We start from the raw sequence: 15,559 nt of genomic DNA on the forward strand, positions 1-15,559 counted from the left end.
CACTATTCACCTCGTTAGATGTCTTTTTCTTCATCATTATTTTCCCAACATATCACTCCCTCTTCTTGTAAATGGTCAATTATATGGTGCACAGTTGAGACAAATTTCACATAAATTTATTTAGTTGCTTTTTTTGCACATTAGCTATCATAAAAACAGCTTATATGAATGAGGTAGTGTAGTAAACTTTGGATCTCACCTGTGTGACATTGTGGAGAGAATGTCATATGACATTGCCCAACCACAACGTAACACATAGCTTTTTTTGTTTCTTCTCTCTTTCACAAGGCTTTTTTGTTTTATTTTAAAATAAAAAAGTCATGTGTCACGTTATGGTTGGACAATGTCATGTGACATTCCTACCACAATATCACACAAGTGGTTTCCATTATAAACATGATTCCTTAGAGGTGTCACAAATGTCATCTTTGCTTAAAAAGTGAGATAGCACACATTATTATGGGTGTGTTTCTATGCATTTTATTGCGAGTATAAAAGGAAAATGTTGTATTTATGGAGTAAAGTTTGACATAAGTTGTGAAACTGGTAGCAATAACAAGTTGATAAGATATATGTAGGGTTGGAAACATGTTAAACCGTCCGACAAGGACCTACGACCTACTCAATTTAAAATTTAGCTCGGCCCAGCTCGTTTAATAAAAAGGCGAGACTCAAACTTTTTATAAAATCTATTTAATTAAATAGCTCAGACTAAGGCTTTCAAAAGAGTTTATTAAGTTCGTCGGGTCGGCTTATTAAGTTTTTTTTCTTCATAAACTCAAGTCTTCATATGATTTGATTATTTAATATCAGATATATTAATGTGATTAGACCATCGTAAGTTTTGACCTATTATTTGTACAGTTTAAAAGATACAGCGTACTACTTGTTTGACAATTAGTATAGATTGTGGAAAGGTAGATGAAATTTTTGTTATGGTAGAAAACTAAAGGGTTTGATGGTCTAGTAATGATTGTTCCAGGTTGGCCATGTTAGTACAAATATCTCTGATGTATTATTGTTGCTTGGAGAGGTCACCACCTCCCATAATATAGCACCTGCAACCAAGTGAGTAACTGAAGGGGAATTACTAGCAATAATGATCCCTTAAATGTCCCCTTTAGTGTTACTATTTGTTAACAGCCTAGAGAAAACTTCTGCTAAATGATAAACAAATAAGGGGATAAAGGGTCATCCTGCCTAATCTCCCTACTAGGATAAAAAAAAAAAAAAATTAGTAGGATTTGCCATTAATTAACACAGAAAAGAAACATTTCTGACATAAATCATAATTTTAGTAACTAAATTAATAGGGAATCCCAAAGTGATCGAGGAGAGTATTTTCCAAAAAGTTTCATTCAATATGAACATAAACCTTAGCCATATTCGACTCAACTCCAATCAAGCTTTACTTCCCTCTCTTAACTTTATCAGTATAATGAAAAACTTCATAGGCCAAAAGAGTATTATTAGTAATAAGCCTCCCATGATAAAAGGCACTTTGTTGGTCTAGAATAACCATAAGCAAAATGCTTTTCATCCTATTAGCATTGATTTTAGTTATAATTTTCATAATAACATTGTAGAGACTAATAGGCCTAAAATCACTAAGAGTTTTAGAATTTTCAATTTTAGGAATAAGACTAATATAAGTGTAGTTCATATTATCAATAGAACCATTGTTATTAAGAAATTGTATCCATTAATTATATAGCTTTGTGTTTACGATTATTATTATTAACAATGAGTTTAACATTGGATTCTCTATTTATTCACTTTAAATGTGTTAATTTTTAGTTTCTAGACTATTTGACAAAAAAAAAAGTTTCTTTAAGTTACTGAAAATACCGAAAGTGTAAAAATACGACGAAATAAATATATCAAATAAGTGGTAATCTTTAAGGTTTTTTTGTACAATCTTTATGTATCTTTTTCGTCCTAAATTTTGACTAATAAACTTATTTGAAAGAGCTAAATATATTTAATTGAGTTACTAAACATATACCCACTCGTATAAATAATATGGCTACCTCATTAATACCCATAGTTTCACATATGTTTGTCAAGTATTTTCCGACAACTTTTAGCACAACATTTTTTTCCTTTTTATTTTGAGGAAAAAACAATAGAGAGAGAGTAAAAACAGAATTAGAGCATGACAAAGAGTGAAAGAGAGAGTGTTATCCTAAAAATTATCATAAAATGATTGTTGCTTAAAAATACTATCATTTCACTTAAACAAAGGCTAATACCATATGTGCCCTCACAAAACCACTAAACAAATACTAAAAAATTCCTCCTTAAAAAACACTATAAAAAATCCCTCTAAAAGAAAACTAAAAAATTATAAGGTTTATGGTCCCTTAAAAAAAATATAAGGTTTATGGTCCTCGTGGACCACGAGATGCTTTCAAGTCATTAGAATATAAAAAGAAAATCCTAAAAGAATTAATTATTAGGGCGTCAATGTCAGCATTGACTTGGTCAAAATTGGTTTGGGGGCAAAAATTGCAAAAGGGGCGGTACTTAAGGGGTTGAATTGTATTTTATTTTGTTAAGCGGCTAAAATCACAACTTTTTGATATTTAGAGAGGACAAAACTGCTATTAAACCTTAAAAAAATATAAGGTTTATGGTCCTCGTGGACCACGAGATGCTCTCAAGTCATTAGAATATAAAGAAATCCTAAAAGAATTAATTATTAAGGTAAGACCTCTAACATGGAGATGACAATCAATCAGAAGATCAAAGATAGGGTTTGAGATAAAATATATAATACCTAATGACTAGATTACTAACATAAAAATCCCAATAACATAAGCTCAAATAACTTTTTTTATTTAACAATATTAACTTATTATTATTATTATTATTATTATACAAACATATAGACATAAAACAAAAGCACATGCAAAATTCACGTGTGTCCCTTTTTTTCAAAAATGTGTCACATGCTATATATAAGTTCCAAAAACAAGTATAATTAAATCAATGAACCAGATGAAGTTGAAAGTGGTCTTCGCTTCTTTATACTACTATAAATAAATATATGGGGAGAGGTAATTAATCCTCCAAAACACACAACCAATATTCTCATTAACCAAATAATGAAGTTTATTTGTTCACTTACCATTTCCTTCCTCCTTTTTGCTTTCATCATCAATCTTCCACTAGCTTTCTCATATGATGATGGTAAATACATAATGGACTCATATATGGTGCCCCTTCATCCAGAGGGTCGTTATGCCATGATACCATCGTTTATGGGCATCACCACTGGAAGAGTATATCTAGGAAAAACTGGTGATTCAACGTGTCCGGTTACTGTCTTAGAACAAGATTTGACTAGTGAAAGAGGTATACCAGTGAAATTCAGTGTACCAGGAGACCCTTATTATGGTGAAATATTGACAGGTAAACCAGTTGATATTGAGTTCGTTACGAAGCCTGATTGTGTTGAATCTTCAAAATGGTTGATATTTGTTGATAATGTTATTCAAAAATCTTGTGTTGGTATTGGTGGTCCAGAAAACTATCCTGGTATGCAAATATTGAATGGCACATTTCTTATTCGAAGAAATGGAGGTGGAGCTCGATATATTTATAAGTTTGTATTTTGTGTTAATGGATCTACTACTAATTGTTCGGATCTTGGGTATTATAAGGATGGTGGGAAGGGAGGACGATTGATTTTGAATCCCAAACATACTTCTGGTTTTTTGTTTGTTGAGAATTATTCTTATAAGTATGGAATTAGCAAGTCTGTTGCTTAAATTTCGACTTTGCAATCTAACTAGATTATGCAAGATTTGGTCTTGTTTTGATGAATATTGTACTTTTAAAGTGCAAGGTTTTATTAAGTTGTATTAAGTTGAATTATATATTGTTGGTGTTGTTCATGTAGTCCTTTTTATTTTCTTAATTATTCTATATCGATCAATATATATATATATATATATATATATATATATATATGATAGGAAATGTTATAACAAGATATGAGAGGAGTCATTTATAGTCATTAGATCCAATTTAATGGTTGAGATTAAAAGTCACTTTAAGTGAAACATGTGACTTCTCTTTCCAACAAAATGTATACTCACGTGTCAAAAACAACGCTCTCGTTTTTTTATAAACAAACCGACTCTTTTTCTCATTTTCTTTTGGCTAAATTAAACAATAAGTCATTTAAGTTATTTAATTGTAATAAATTGGTCCTTTAAGTTTTTTTCGTACCACTTAAATATTTAAGTTAATTAATTGTAATAAGTTGATCTTTAAGTTTTTTCGTACCACTTAAGGAAAAACCCTCGAATTGTAACTTTCGTACCTAGTTTTTTTTTATCTATGCCTTATTTACGAGCTCCTTAAATCATTTGCTATTCTTAAGATTTTTTTTTGTGGTAGAACATATGTCCTTATTTGGAACAAAGCAAAGAAAAACATTCAGAAAAGTACTTTGACAAAATTAAGCTTAAGTTATTAGGCTGTATTCCTAGCAATATATTGCTAGACATGTCCGGGTGTGGTTATGGTGCATAAGCCAAACTTATGCACCATGCATAAGCCCTGTATGGGTCGAGCCCATTAACACCACCCATTAATGAAATTGCTTTCTCCACCACAGAAAATTGCTTTTTCAACGCTCCTCTCTCTCTCTACTCATTCTTCTTCTTTGTTCATGACCTTCAACATTTTCCAGATTCCGGCACGGTGGCCGGCCGTTTTCCGGCGCCGGAGCCACGGTGCCGGAAAGTCAAACAATTCTTTTTTTAAAAACAATCACAGTTTTAGATATCCTTTTTCGCGTAGAGTTCAAATCCGAACTTAGTTTTTCAAAATCAAGCTCACAGCATCCTAGATCTACAATTGGATTTCGAAATTCGGACAAATTGCATAGCAAATCTGTGCTCAGCAATCTGGAACTTGGAGTTGTTGCAGCTGATGATGCTCGATGTTCTGCTATTGGTGTTTCAATGCTTAAGCTTGGTGGACATGTTGTTGATGTTGCGTTTTGCGTTTTGCTGCTATTGGTGTTGTTTTTCAAGCTTCAGTTGGCGGAATAAAAATATTTCTTCAATGAGATAGCCTCACTGCACCACCTCATCCTCACCATGAGATTATAGATAATCTATTTCTTCAATGTAGTATGATATATGTTATTTCGGATTGGAATGTTTTTATTTTATTTTATGTGGATTAATCCATCCATATAAAACATTATTTCATGCTATGTTATTGTTTTCTTTTATTGTATTTGCATGAAAAGATGATTGAACATCCACCCTGTTGAAAAATTCTTCTGCATATGTGGAATAACAAGGGTCGTATCCCCCAAAAATTCTCATCCTCTTCATTCTATAATCATTTTTCACCTGCAATAACCAAATTTTCCCTCAATTTAAACAAACATATCGTTTTGTAAATTAGTTTTTTTGAGTGCTTTTTGTAAATTATTTAATACCTGATTCATATTAAGTTTCTTTTGTAACATTTGAGTTCTATTGAAGAAAACAGAATAAATTACATGGATTTAGTGAAGAATCTAATTTCAATCGAAAGAAGTTACAGATTCTAAGGTTCATGCTAAAACTTTGTACCTTAAAAGGAAACACGAGTACATTTTACTCATTTTTCACCGTCTGACAGCTCATACAGTTGGGTTGCAACTAAAGTGCAACAAAACCACAATGGAACTAACAACTCCACAATTATGGTTTAATGGTTTTGATAGTCTTGTATGTGAAACCAAAATAATTGTCTAATAGTTTTGTAACAAAAGAAAATACTTTAAACCATTATTCACTAACTTCAGGGTATAGATTACTGAAACCATAAGTATGGTTTAATGGTTTTGATAGTCTTGTATGTGAAACCAAAATAATTGTGTAATGGTTTTTAATGAAACTATTATTGGTACATGATTTTAAATAATGATTAAGATGTTATACACTGAAATTATTACTGAAACCATAAATATGGTTTAATGGTTTTGATAGTCTTGTATGTGAAACCAAAATAATTGTGTAATGGTTTTTAATGAAATTATTATTTGTACATGGTTTTAAATAATGGTTAAGATGTTATACATTGAAATTATTACTGAAACCATAAGTACGGTTTAATGGTTTTGATAGTCTTGTATGTGAAACCAAAACAATTGTGTAATGGTTTTTAAAATAATTGTGCTGGTACTCCAAAACCATTTTATTGTGGAAATGGTTTATGTGAGTTGTACTTCAAAACCATTAAATTTCTCACAAAAACACTTTCCCAATTTCTTTCCCATCATTATGCCAAAACCATTTTGTTGTGAAAATGGTTTCTGTGAATTGTACTCAAAAACCATTGGATGTATTTAATGGTTTTCAGCAGGTAACACAAATTCATCGATCAAAACAAAACCAAAATTAACTCGTAACAAATATCAATTAACTCGTAACAGCGATACTTTATATCAAAAACATTTTTGTTTTTTGACACTAACACGACACCAACGCATTTAATTATATTTAATCACTTTGATTTTTTTCAAATTATTATCGAAGGTCGCTGTATGTCCATTGTTCGTGTATCTGTTTGTGCATATATATATATTGATTTTTTTCTTCTTCATTTGATTGATGGATTAATTTTTGGTTTGTGCATACATGAATATTGCAGTGTTCAAGTATCCCGGCAAAATGATTATTTAGTCCCTGGTTCAGTCAAAATGATTATCATTATTGATATTTTTCAAATAAAAAAAAAAGTATCCCGCTGAATGAAGTTGATTCAAGTATATTGCAGTGTTCAAGTATCCCGCTCCAGGAAATTCCATGGTTGTTTCCAATAATTTACATGTCGCAGGCAACAACAACGCTCGTATTGCATTGGATAACGAGGTCACCATCCTTGTATAATTCATACAATCAAAAAACAACCTTTGTAACAAACTGAATCAAAAAAATTCGAAAATCATTTCTTAGATCTAGGATTTTCTTTAAGCTTTCTTTGAAAAACGATGTTGGATTCATACTCAGAAGGAGAAATCGATTTGAAACATGTAAAATTTTGTAAAAAAGGTCGACGTTGGAGCTCCGACCACCGCGCCGGAGCTGTTTTCCGTCGCTGGTTTTTTGGTAGGGATGACCGGAAGTTGCAGAGAGAAGGAGATAAGAGAGGACCGGTTGGATGACAAGATTAGGACACGTGTCCCTGATCTGACGGTTGTGATATGTTTGAGCTGAAGCACCAGATTATAACACATGTCCCTCATCTAATGGCTGTGATTAGCTTATGCATGATGCATATAAAAATCCTTATGCATAATAACTTACACCGACATGTCCATGTTTATTTTTCGTTTTCAATGCTCCTGTCTTGCATGGATTCTTGCAGCCTCATTGCTCTTCTGATTTCAACAAACTTTTAAGCTAGAGCAAGATTGAAATTAAGTGTATATTGTGTTAAGTAGACTTTGTAAGGTGGAAGAGACATGAAATATCTCAATGTTTATATGTAAGCTAAGCATACTACTGTCCTGAGCTGGTTAAGGTTGTGCAGTTAGTGGCTACTCGTGCCTGAGACAAAATTTAAGGGGGTATTTGCACATAAGTTTTAAATTTGAGGGGGGTATTTGCTACATAAGTTTCAAATTTGAGGGGATTATATGCATCAGGGCCGTCCCTGAGAATTCGGAGGCTCGGCTCAGGGAATGAAAAGAGGCCAGTGATAAAATCAAAACATATATTTTTTAAAAGAGCAATGTTCTATTTATATTTTTTAAAAGGTAAATACAAGGTGCCGTATATATGCGGTACACCCATAGGTGAAAATGACTATCGTATACATAAGGAACCCCCACCTAACACCACAAGCAAGAGGAACTAATTCTAATATGCCTAAAAGGCTAAAACAAGAGGACAGAAAATGAAACCTGCACAAAACCACCAAAAGCCATGCGCGCACAAAGCTGGCAGCATAGAAGCCAAGCAGTCACAGCAACATCAAAAAAATCGCAGCCCTGTTTAAATTAAAAATGAAGTCCGTAAACATAAGAAATAAATAATATAATAAATAGTATAAAACGAGTTTAGGCGAATACCTTCAAAAAGAGTCTTCATTCACACCAAAACGAGACTTCCTACGCGCATTTACTGAAGCAAATTCATCAATTAACTCTTCGTATTGTATATTTCGCAACATAGGATTCTCAATTGCTATCATTGCTAAGCCATTAAGTCTTTCTTGTATCATAGTAGACCGCAAGTAAGACTTCAACAACTTCAACTTTGAAAAACTTCTTTCTGCGGAGGCAACTGTCACGGGAATAGTCAATAAAATTCTATATGCAACAATTGTATTAGAAAAATAACTCATGCCTTTCAAAAATCTTAAAATCTCAATAGGTCCCATTTTTTGTTCAGGCAAGATATCTTTAAGTGACCTTAACTCCACATATAGTTCTCTCCCATCAATATCAGATTCCTCATTATGTTTCAATGCTTGTTCAAATTTACCACAACAAGACTCCAAAGTTGCATTATCCAATGATTTTAAATTGTCAGAAGTAAACAAAAAACCAAAAACAGCTTCATATTGTTGGAATTGTTCAAATCTCTTATTAAGAGATACAATAGCTTGATCAACAAGGCAAAGAAAGTAATTAACTCTAAAAGATTCTTCTTCAGATTGCTCAACTGACGGGGTATTCAAATCCTCATCAAACTGCCTTTTTCTTCGAATTATGCGCCGTTGAGGAAATACCGGGTCAATATTTAATTCAATGGCAACTTCTGTAGCATCATCCAAGGCCTTCTTAAAACCAGTTTTTCTATATTCCTTAAAAAAAGAAATTAAGTCTTTTATTTTTGACATAGCAACATCAATAAGCATATCATCTGACTGTAAGAGCTTGCTAACCAAATTAATTGCAGATAATATGTCAAACCATATAATTATAGATACTATAAACTCAAAATCACCAAGTTCATGTGTTGCTAAAGATTTAGCTTCACTTCTTATTTTAGAATCATCATCCTTATCTGACACTTCAAGTAAAGCTTCAATAAAATCTGACATTCCAGCTCTTATAGCTTTGACACTTTCTACATGACTCTCCCAACGAGTGGATGACAATGACTTTGGAGTCAACCCTTTTAAATTATCTTTCAAAATTGTCCATCTTTTAGTAGAGTTGGCAAAAATAGTATAAATGTGTTGAACAACTCCAAAAAAATCTTTAGCTTTACCACATGAGTTAGCCATATCACACAATGTCAAGTTAAGACTATGGCAACTACAAGGAGTATAAAAGGCTCTTGGATTTATATTTAAAAACCTCTTTTGTACACCTCGATGTTTTCCTTTCATATTTGACCCATTATCATAACCTTGTCCTCGCACATCAAAGATGTCAAGATCAAGATTTTTCAATTCATCTTGTAAAACATCAAAAAGCCCTTGCCCAGTTGTATCATTCACATTCAAAAATCCTAAAAAAGACTCCTCAATGCTAACAGAATTTGAAGAAACATCTACATATCGTATTATCAAAGACATTTGTTCTTGGTGACTAATATCAGGAGTACAATCAAGTATCACTGAGAAATACTTTGCTTGCTTGATTTTTTCAATGATTTGATTTTTAATTTTAGAAGCAAGCAAAAGTATTAACTCATTTTGGATTCTAGGCCCAAGATAGTGAACATGAAGATTATCAACATTAACACGTCTAACATGTTCTTGGACACATGGATCAAATTCATTTAACATTTCAATTAAGCCCAAAAAGTTCCCATTGCCATCTTCATCCAATTTGTCTACAGAACCACGGAAGGCCAAATTATGTTTAGCAAGGAATTTAACTATTGCAATGATTCTTTTTAAAACACTTTTCCAATGATCCTTTTCTTTCTCAATCAATCTTTGAGTTGTTTTATCAATAGTTTGAAAACTATTCATTCTTTGACGCAATTCATACCAAGTAGTCATGCTCTTAATGTGATCCGAGCTTGCCTCATGCTCTTTAAGTCTAACACCAACATGTGACCAATCACTAAAACCTTCATTTGTTAATTGACCTCTACCAATCCCTCTTTTAAAAACTTTACAACAAAAACAAAATAACCTATCAAGCTCTTTTGAATAAACAAGCCAATCTCTATCACACTTTTCTCCATTTGATAAAGTTCTAGTATACAAATTAGCCGTAAAACGTCTAGAAAATTTATCTCTAGGACCCTTCACAATACTTAAATCTCTTATAGGGCCTTTTGTAGCTAACAACTCAATCATTTTAGACTCGAGAGAATCCCAATTTCTTGGATCAAATATATCTACACTAATGTGAATGTCATTAACATTATCAACATTTTGATTATCATCTTCATTATCATTATGATTTTCAACATCAACATCCACAGCAACATTATCATCGATAGGAATAGCATCAACATGAATAGGCATAGCATCAACATTATCAACAGGAATAGCATCAACAGGATTAGCATCAACAGGAATAGTATCAACAGGACTATCATCAATGGGAAATTGTGTTTCTTTTACAATAAATTTATCAAGAGCTCCTGTTTGGGATTCAATTAACTCAACAATTTTTTTCTTTTTCCTACGCTTCTCAGCACCAGACTCAAACTTTCTAGTCCTAGGCGGCAATCTAGGAGGAGCCAATTTAGGAGGCATAGAGGAAGATTAAAAAAAAAAAAAGAACCTGAAATTCTTCTGTTCTTGAGCAATTCCGCAATGTCGAAGTTGAACCACGTACAATGTTGAGGTTAAACCATAAAATTAAATTAAAACATAATTAGTAATTAGCAACATATATTGATATATAAATTCAATTATACACTGAAATTTGAATAATTTTAACAAAAAACCCCAAAACAGTAAAGATGAAGAAATCAAATATTACTAGTAACTACTGTCTACTTCTATTAATAATCAACCGAATCTCTATCAATCTCTATTTTAGCAATTTCAACATACAACAAAAATCATCCAATTTCATGAAAGGAAGTAAAATAAATCGGTTATTTACTTAACAGCAGTTAGGGTTAGCACTTACCGAACACAATGTTGTTTACTTGGTTGGTTTGGAAAAGGAAGGAGAATCAGCGATTTGGTGTGAAGGAAGAAGAAGAAGGAAAGCCTTGATGATGGATGAATCAGAGATGGTGCCGAATCGGTGATGTTGTTGTGGAATGGAGGAAGTGAAAGCGTGAAAGTTTTAGCGTGAAAGAAATAATGAGCGCGCTTTACCTTTACAGCCTTAGAATATTTTTATTTTTTTTTGAGTGCACAACATAGTAGTGGGTATTAAAAAATTTTTGGAGGCCCATGCCTGGGGGAGGCCCAGCTATGTTGAGCTGTTTGCACCCCCCATGGCCGGCCCTGATATGCATATAAGTGCGATATTTGTACTAACCTTCAAAATTTTGAACTTTCTTACACTTACTATATTTCGTAGAATGTATAAAGACAGATGCAAATTTAATTGACTTGCTTCCTTCTTCTCATTATAGACAGTGTTAGGTCCATGACATTTGAGTGAGTGGTTTTTTTTTTTTTTAAAGGAATTTGAGTGAATGGTTGAAAGTAACAATCAATTATTTAAGTTTTAATTCTGTGGTTTTACTTAAAAGTTACGGTGTACTACTTGTTTGATTGTGGAAAGGTAGATGAAATTTTTGTTATGGTAGAAAACTAAAGGGTTTAATGGTCTAAGTCATTTATGATTATATACCATTTTAACATATATTTACTATTATTATTCTTTTTAGTAAAATTTATCGATTTTGATTGTGATTTTACGATTTTTTTTATATCGATTCTACAAAAGTAGTTGAGTAAAATCCTTCGATTTTGGTTGTGATTTTACAATTGTCGATTTTACTCTTCTCTTTCGACCTAAAGCAAAATCCCGATTTTGACAACATTTGCATGAAGAGAGCTGTCAAAACGGGCATCAGGCTTTATCAAGCCGGACCAAAAAAACCCGGTTGAAATACGGGCTTAAAAAATACTACCCGAGCCTCGCCCTACACGGACCGCGGGATAAACGGACCGGACCGTTTAAAAATAAAAAAGTACTATAAAATACTCCTGTAAAATTTCTTATAGATAATAGATAATATTTTTAATATGTTTAAATAATATCTAGCACAAAAAAAAATTGTAAATATTTTTGTACAAACGTCGTAAACTAAAACGACGAGAAAAACAATTTTAAATAAATTACGTACGCTAGTTATAGATATTTATATATTCGATCTTTAAAATTATAAGTAACGAAACGAGTAAATATAATTTTATATTACTTTTATATTTGTGTGTTAATTCATTGAATTTTTACTTTGATAATTAACTAAGTAAAGAATTATTTAAAAAATATACATAATGTATAGCATTTTTTTTTTGTTATGCGGGCTAACGGGCTACCTGCGGCCCGTTCGGGCTAGCCCAAACAGGTACCAAGATTTTTAGGGCCGTGTTAAAAAGCCCTATAAAAATTTGGGATCAATATTTAAGGCCCAAGCCCTATAATTAATCGGACTAAACGTTTTGACAGCTCTATGAGGTATACTAGCTTATCAAGATCCATATCCCTCAAAGTAATCCAATTGTCCTCTTGTGTTAGCCAAATTATCTTTGATCTCTTGAATAATTTTTTCTTCCACAATAAGATAAGTTGAAAGAAGCCAGAAAAACCAACTAGTTGTGCTGTTGTGCCATTTACTGCCATCAGGAAAGAGTGAGTGCAGTGTGTCTATGATACTTCTCAGTTCTCACTCATTTGAAGTATGCACTTATACGTTCGTACAAGAATCGGTCGATACTTTCTTAACATGGATCCATTTCTGTATGCACTTATACGTTTGTCAAAGGTGAACCTATTTCAGAAATTATAGTAGGCAGTTCTCTTGATTTTCCTTTTGAGGAATGAATGAATCATTATCCTCTCCTGTTTCCATTCGTTGGAATCAGAATTTAAATTACTATCACCAAAAACTTCTAAAATTTCTTCGAAGTTAGGCCATGTCCTGTAATTACCAAAATTCCTGCTTGTGATGTGGTCAACATTCATTGTGATCAGTGGTCGCGGTAAAGCTTCTGTTTGAAGTTCCTCCATGATGACTCAATAACCTCGGTAACATACCAATTACTGGCCATTTCGGCATAATTTCATCTCTACTTTATTTACTAACGTATGTTTCAAATTGTTTGTGTCTATGATGCATGCACAGAAAGTAGAGGACATCATATTAAAATATGTACATGCTTTACACTTATATACTCTTTTGTACTATGCAGTAGTTACAACTTGTTCTTAAATATATTGCCTCAAAACGGTCTGAAGTCTGAACACTATCTTCTTAATCTTCCTGTCACAGTCACATGCCAGTGTACTGCTCTGAAATTGCACTTAATCGCTTTCAATTAGCATAGGCGTGTCACCTTCACACCTATGCGCGCGTGAGACAAAGTACAGGATCTTAAATATGTGAAGCTATAACAACAAGATCTTTTTTTCCGCGTAATAACATATACTAATAGTGGTTCTATTATTTAATTTTTTTTTTTTGAGGATATAAATAAAAAGAGAGTTCATAAAATTCATGTGCAAGGCTTTCGCGATATATAGCATAACTGAATACATTAATCATTAGCAGAAACAAGTTTTTAAAATATATGATGTTATTGTTGCTTGGAGAGGTCATCTCCAACAACTTCAGAATATAAAAATAGTTCAACTTAAAGCAGATTATTACATTGACATATAATTGCTAAAATAGAGAATAACATAACTAGACCATAACAATGTTTGACAAAGACAAAGAGCAACAACTAATAGGTTATAGGAGAAAACATATATCACCGATCGCTCGGAGAGACTTCAGTCAAATGCATCTTTTAGTGACTTTAACCTTCAAGCCATGTTTCATGTGAAGAACAAAAGAAAGCTTCGGGATTACACGGTGACCTTCCACCACCTTTATGTGAAATTTCGGTAACAAAGCAGCTGCGACCATCTTCATTTGAATGAAGCTTATATCCTTACCCATACAACTTCTAGGTCCTGTATTGAAAGCAATGAACTTGTAAGATGGTACATGTATAGTGTTTCCTCTCTCTGATACCCATCTCTCAGGCTTAAATTCCATGCAGTCTTCTCCCCATATTTGTTCCATCCTTCCCATAGCGTACAAAGAGTACAGTAACCTTGTATTTGGACTAACACGCTCGCCACTAGGTAGTATATCGGATTTGAATGCACATATATGCTCAAAAGGTACAGGAGGATAAAGTCTCAAGGCTTCACATATAGCTCCATGGAGGTGCACTAGCTTATCAAGATCCTCATCTCTCGAAGGAATCTGATTCTCCTCTTTTGTGGGCCAGTTATCTTTTATTTCTCGAATAATTTTGGCTTCCACAATGGGATGAGTTGAAACAAGCCAGAAAAACCAACTGAGACCTGAAGTAACCGGGCCATTTCCTGCTAAAAAGAGAGTGAGTACATTGTCTCTAAGATACTTCTCATCCATTCCCCCTTTCCAGATCCTTCCTTCATCAGTGCTTTTACAAAGTCATCCATTTCTTCATTGTTGCTGCACTTGCTTTGCTCTTGTTTGGAAAATTTTATACTTTCATACAAGAAACGGTCAAGATTTTTTTCGGCTTCCTTTAACTTCCTTTCTTGACCAACATTGAGCCATTTTTGCAGCTTCCATAGACAACGTGGTATGAAGTGCCGGTAAATTATCACCTCATCTATAACAGGAAGAGATTTTTGATATGCAATTTCTCGTTGCTCATTAAACTTGTTTGGAAGGCAATTAGGATCAAATCCAAATGCAATAGTGCAGATGCTGTCAAAAGTGAACCTACTCAAGGCATCCTCCAGGTCCACCTGAGCACCTATTTCAGATACATCATTAAGAAATGGTAGTAGGCAGTTCTCCAACTTTTTCTTCATACTTTGTTGGAAAAAGTTCTTGAAGGTTTTCCTTTTGAGAAATGAATGAAACATCGTCCTCTGTTGTTTCCATACGTGCGAATTAGAATTTAAAATACCATCTCCAAAAAAATCAAAAATTTCTTTGAAGTTAGACCCTCTTCTGTAGTTGCCAAAATTCTTGCTCGCAATGTGGTCGACATTCATTGGATCACTAGTACCGATAAAGCTTGTGTTTGTGAACCAAGCTCCTTCAAATCGAAATGTTCCTCCATGATGTTTCAAAATTAAGGTTGTATGATCATGGAAATGGGACAGGTGACGCAAAAGCCCCGGTAGCATACCAATTATTGGCAAATTAATTGGTGCAAATTCATCTCTATTGCGTCTCCAATAGTAAATGTATAGGAAGATTAGTATGGCTAGAAATCCTCCAATACACTGAACTATGGACATTGTAGATTTACTGAAGTATGTGTTTTCGAAATGCATGTGTCTTTGATGCATGCATATAAATTGTGTACATGCTTTACACTTATATAGCCAATTTAGTGCATTATGAGAATGAACCATTTCAGACCTTTAAATGCAAACTTAATTTAC

At 33.1% G+C, this 15,559-nt stretch overlaps 2 protein-coding genes and 1 pseudogene across 2 annotated transcripts; 1 reads left to right on the forward strand and 2 right to left on the reverse strand.

The window, feature by feature from the left end:
* Positions 1–2,820: 2,820 nt before the first annotated feature.
* LOC146953562 (kunitz-type trypsin inhibitor-like 2 protein) lies at positions 2,821–3,899 on the forward strand. The gene has a single exon (XM_085748632.1). The coding sequence runs from the start codon at positions 3,108–3,110 to the stop codon at positions 3,771–3,773; it is 666 nt and encodes a 221-aa protein (XP_085604758.1). The 5' UTR covers positions 2,821–3,107; the 3' UTR covers positions 3,774–3,899.
* A 3,907-nt stretch (positions 3,900–7,806) lies between these two features.
* On the reverse strand, positions 7,807–10,755 carry LOC146953563 (uncharacterized). Its single transcript, XM_085710619.1, has 2 exons — positions 8,087–10,755; positions 7,807–8,005 (listed from the first exon to the last, which is right to left on the reverse strand). The coding sequence occupies exon 1, from the start codon at positions 10,681–10,683 to the stop codon at positions 8,089–8,091; it is 2,595 nt and encodes an 864-aa protein (XP_085566745.1). The 5' UTR covers positions 10,684–10,755; the 3' UTR covers positions 7,807–8,005; positions 8,087–8,088.
* Positions 10,756–13,616: 2,861 nt separating this feature from the next.
* Positions 13,617–15,559, reverse strand: LOC146953564 (alkane hydroxylase MAH1 pseudogene; annotated as a pseudogene).

Source organism: Medicago sativa, chromosome 1 (assembly GCF_051527215.1).
Source record: "Medicago sativa cultivar Bolivia chromosome 1, Bolivia_mono, whole genome shotgun sequence".
NCBI classification, from domain to species: domain Eukaryota; kingdom Viridiplantae; phylum Streptophyta; class Magnoliopsida; order Fabales; family Fabaceae; genus Medicago; species Medicago sativa.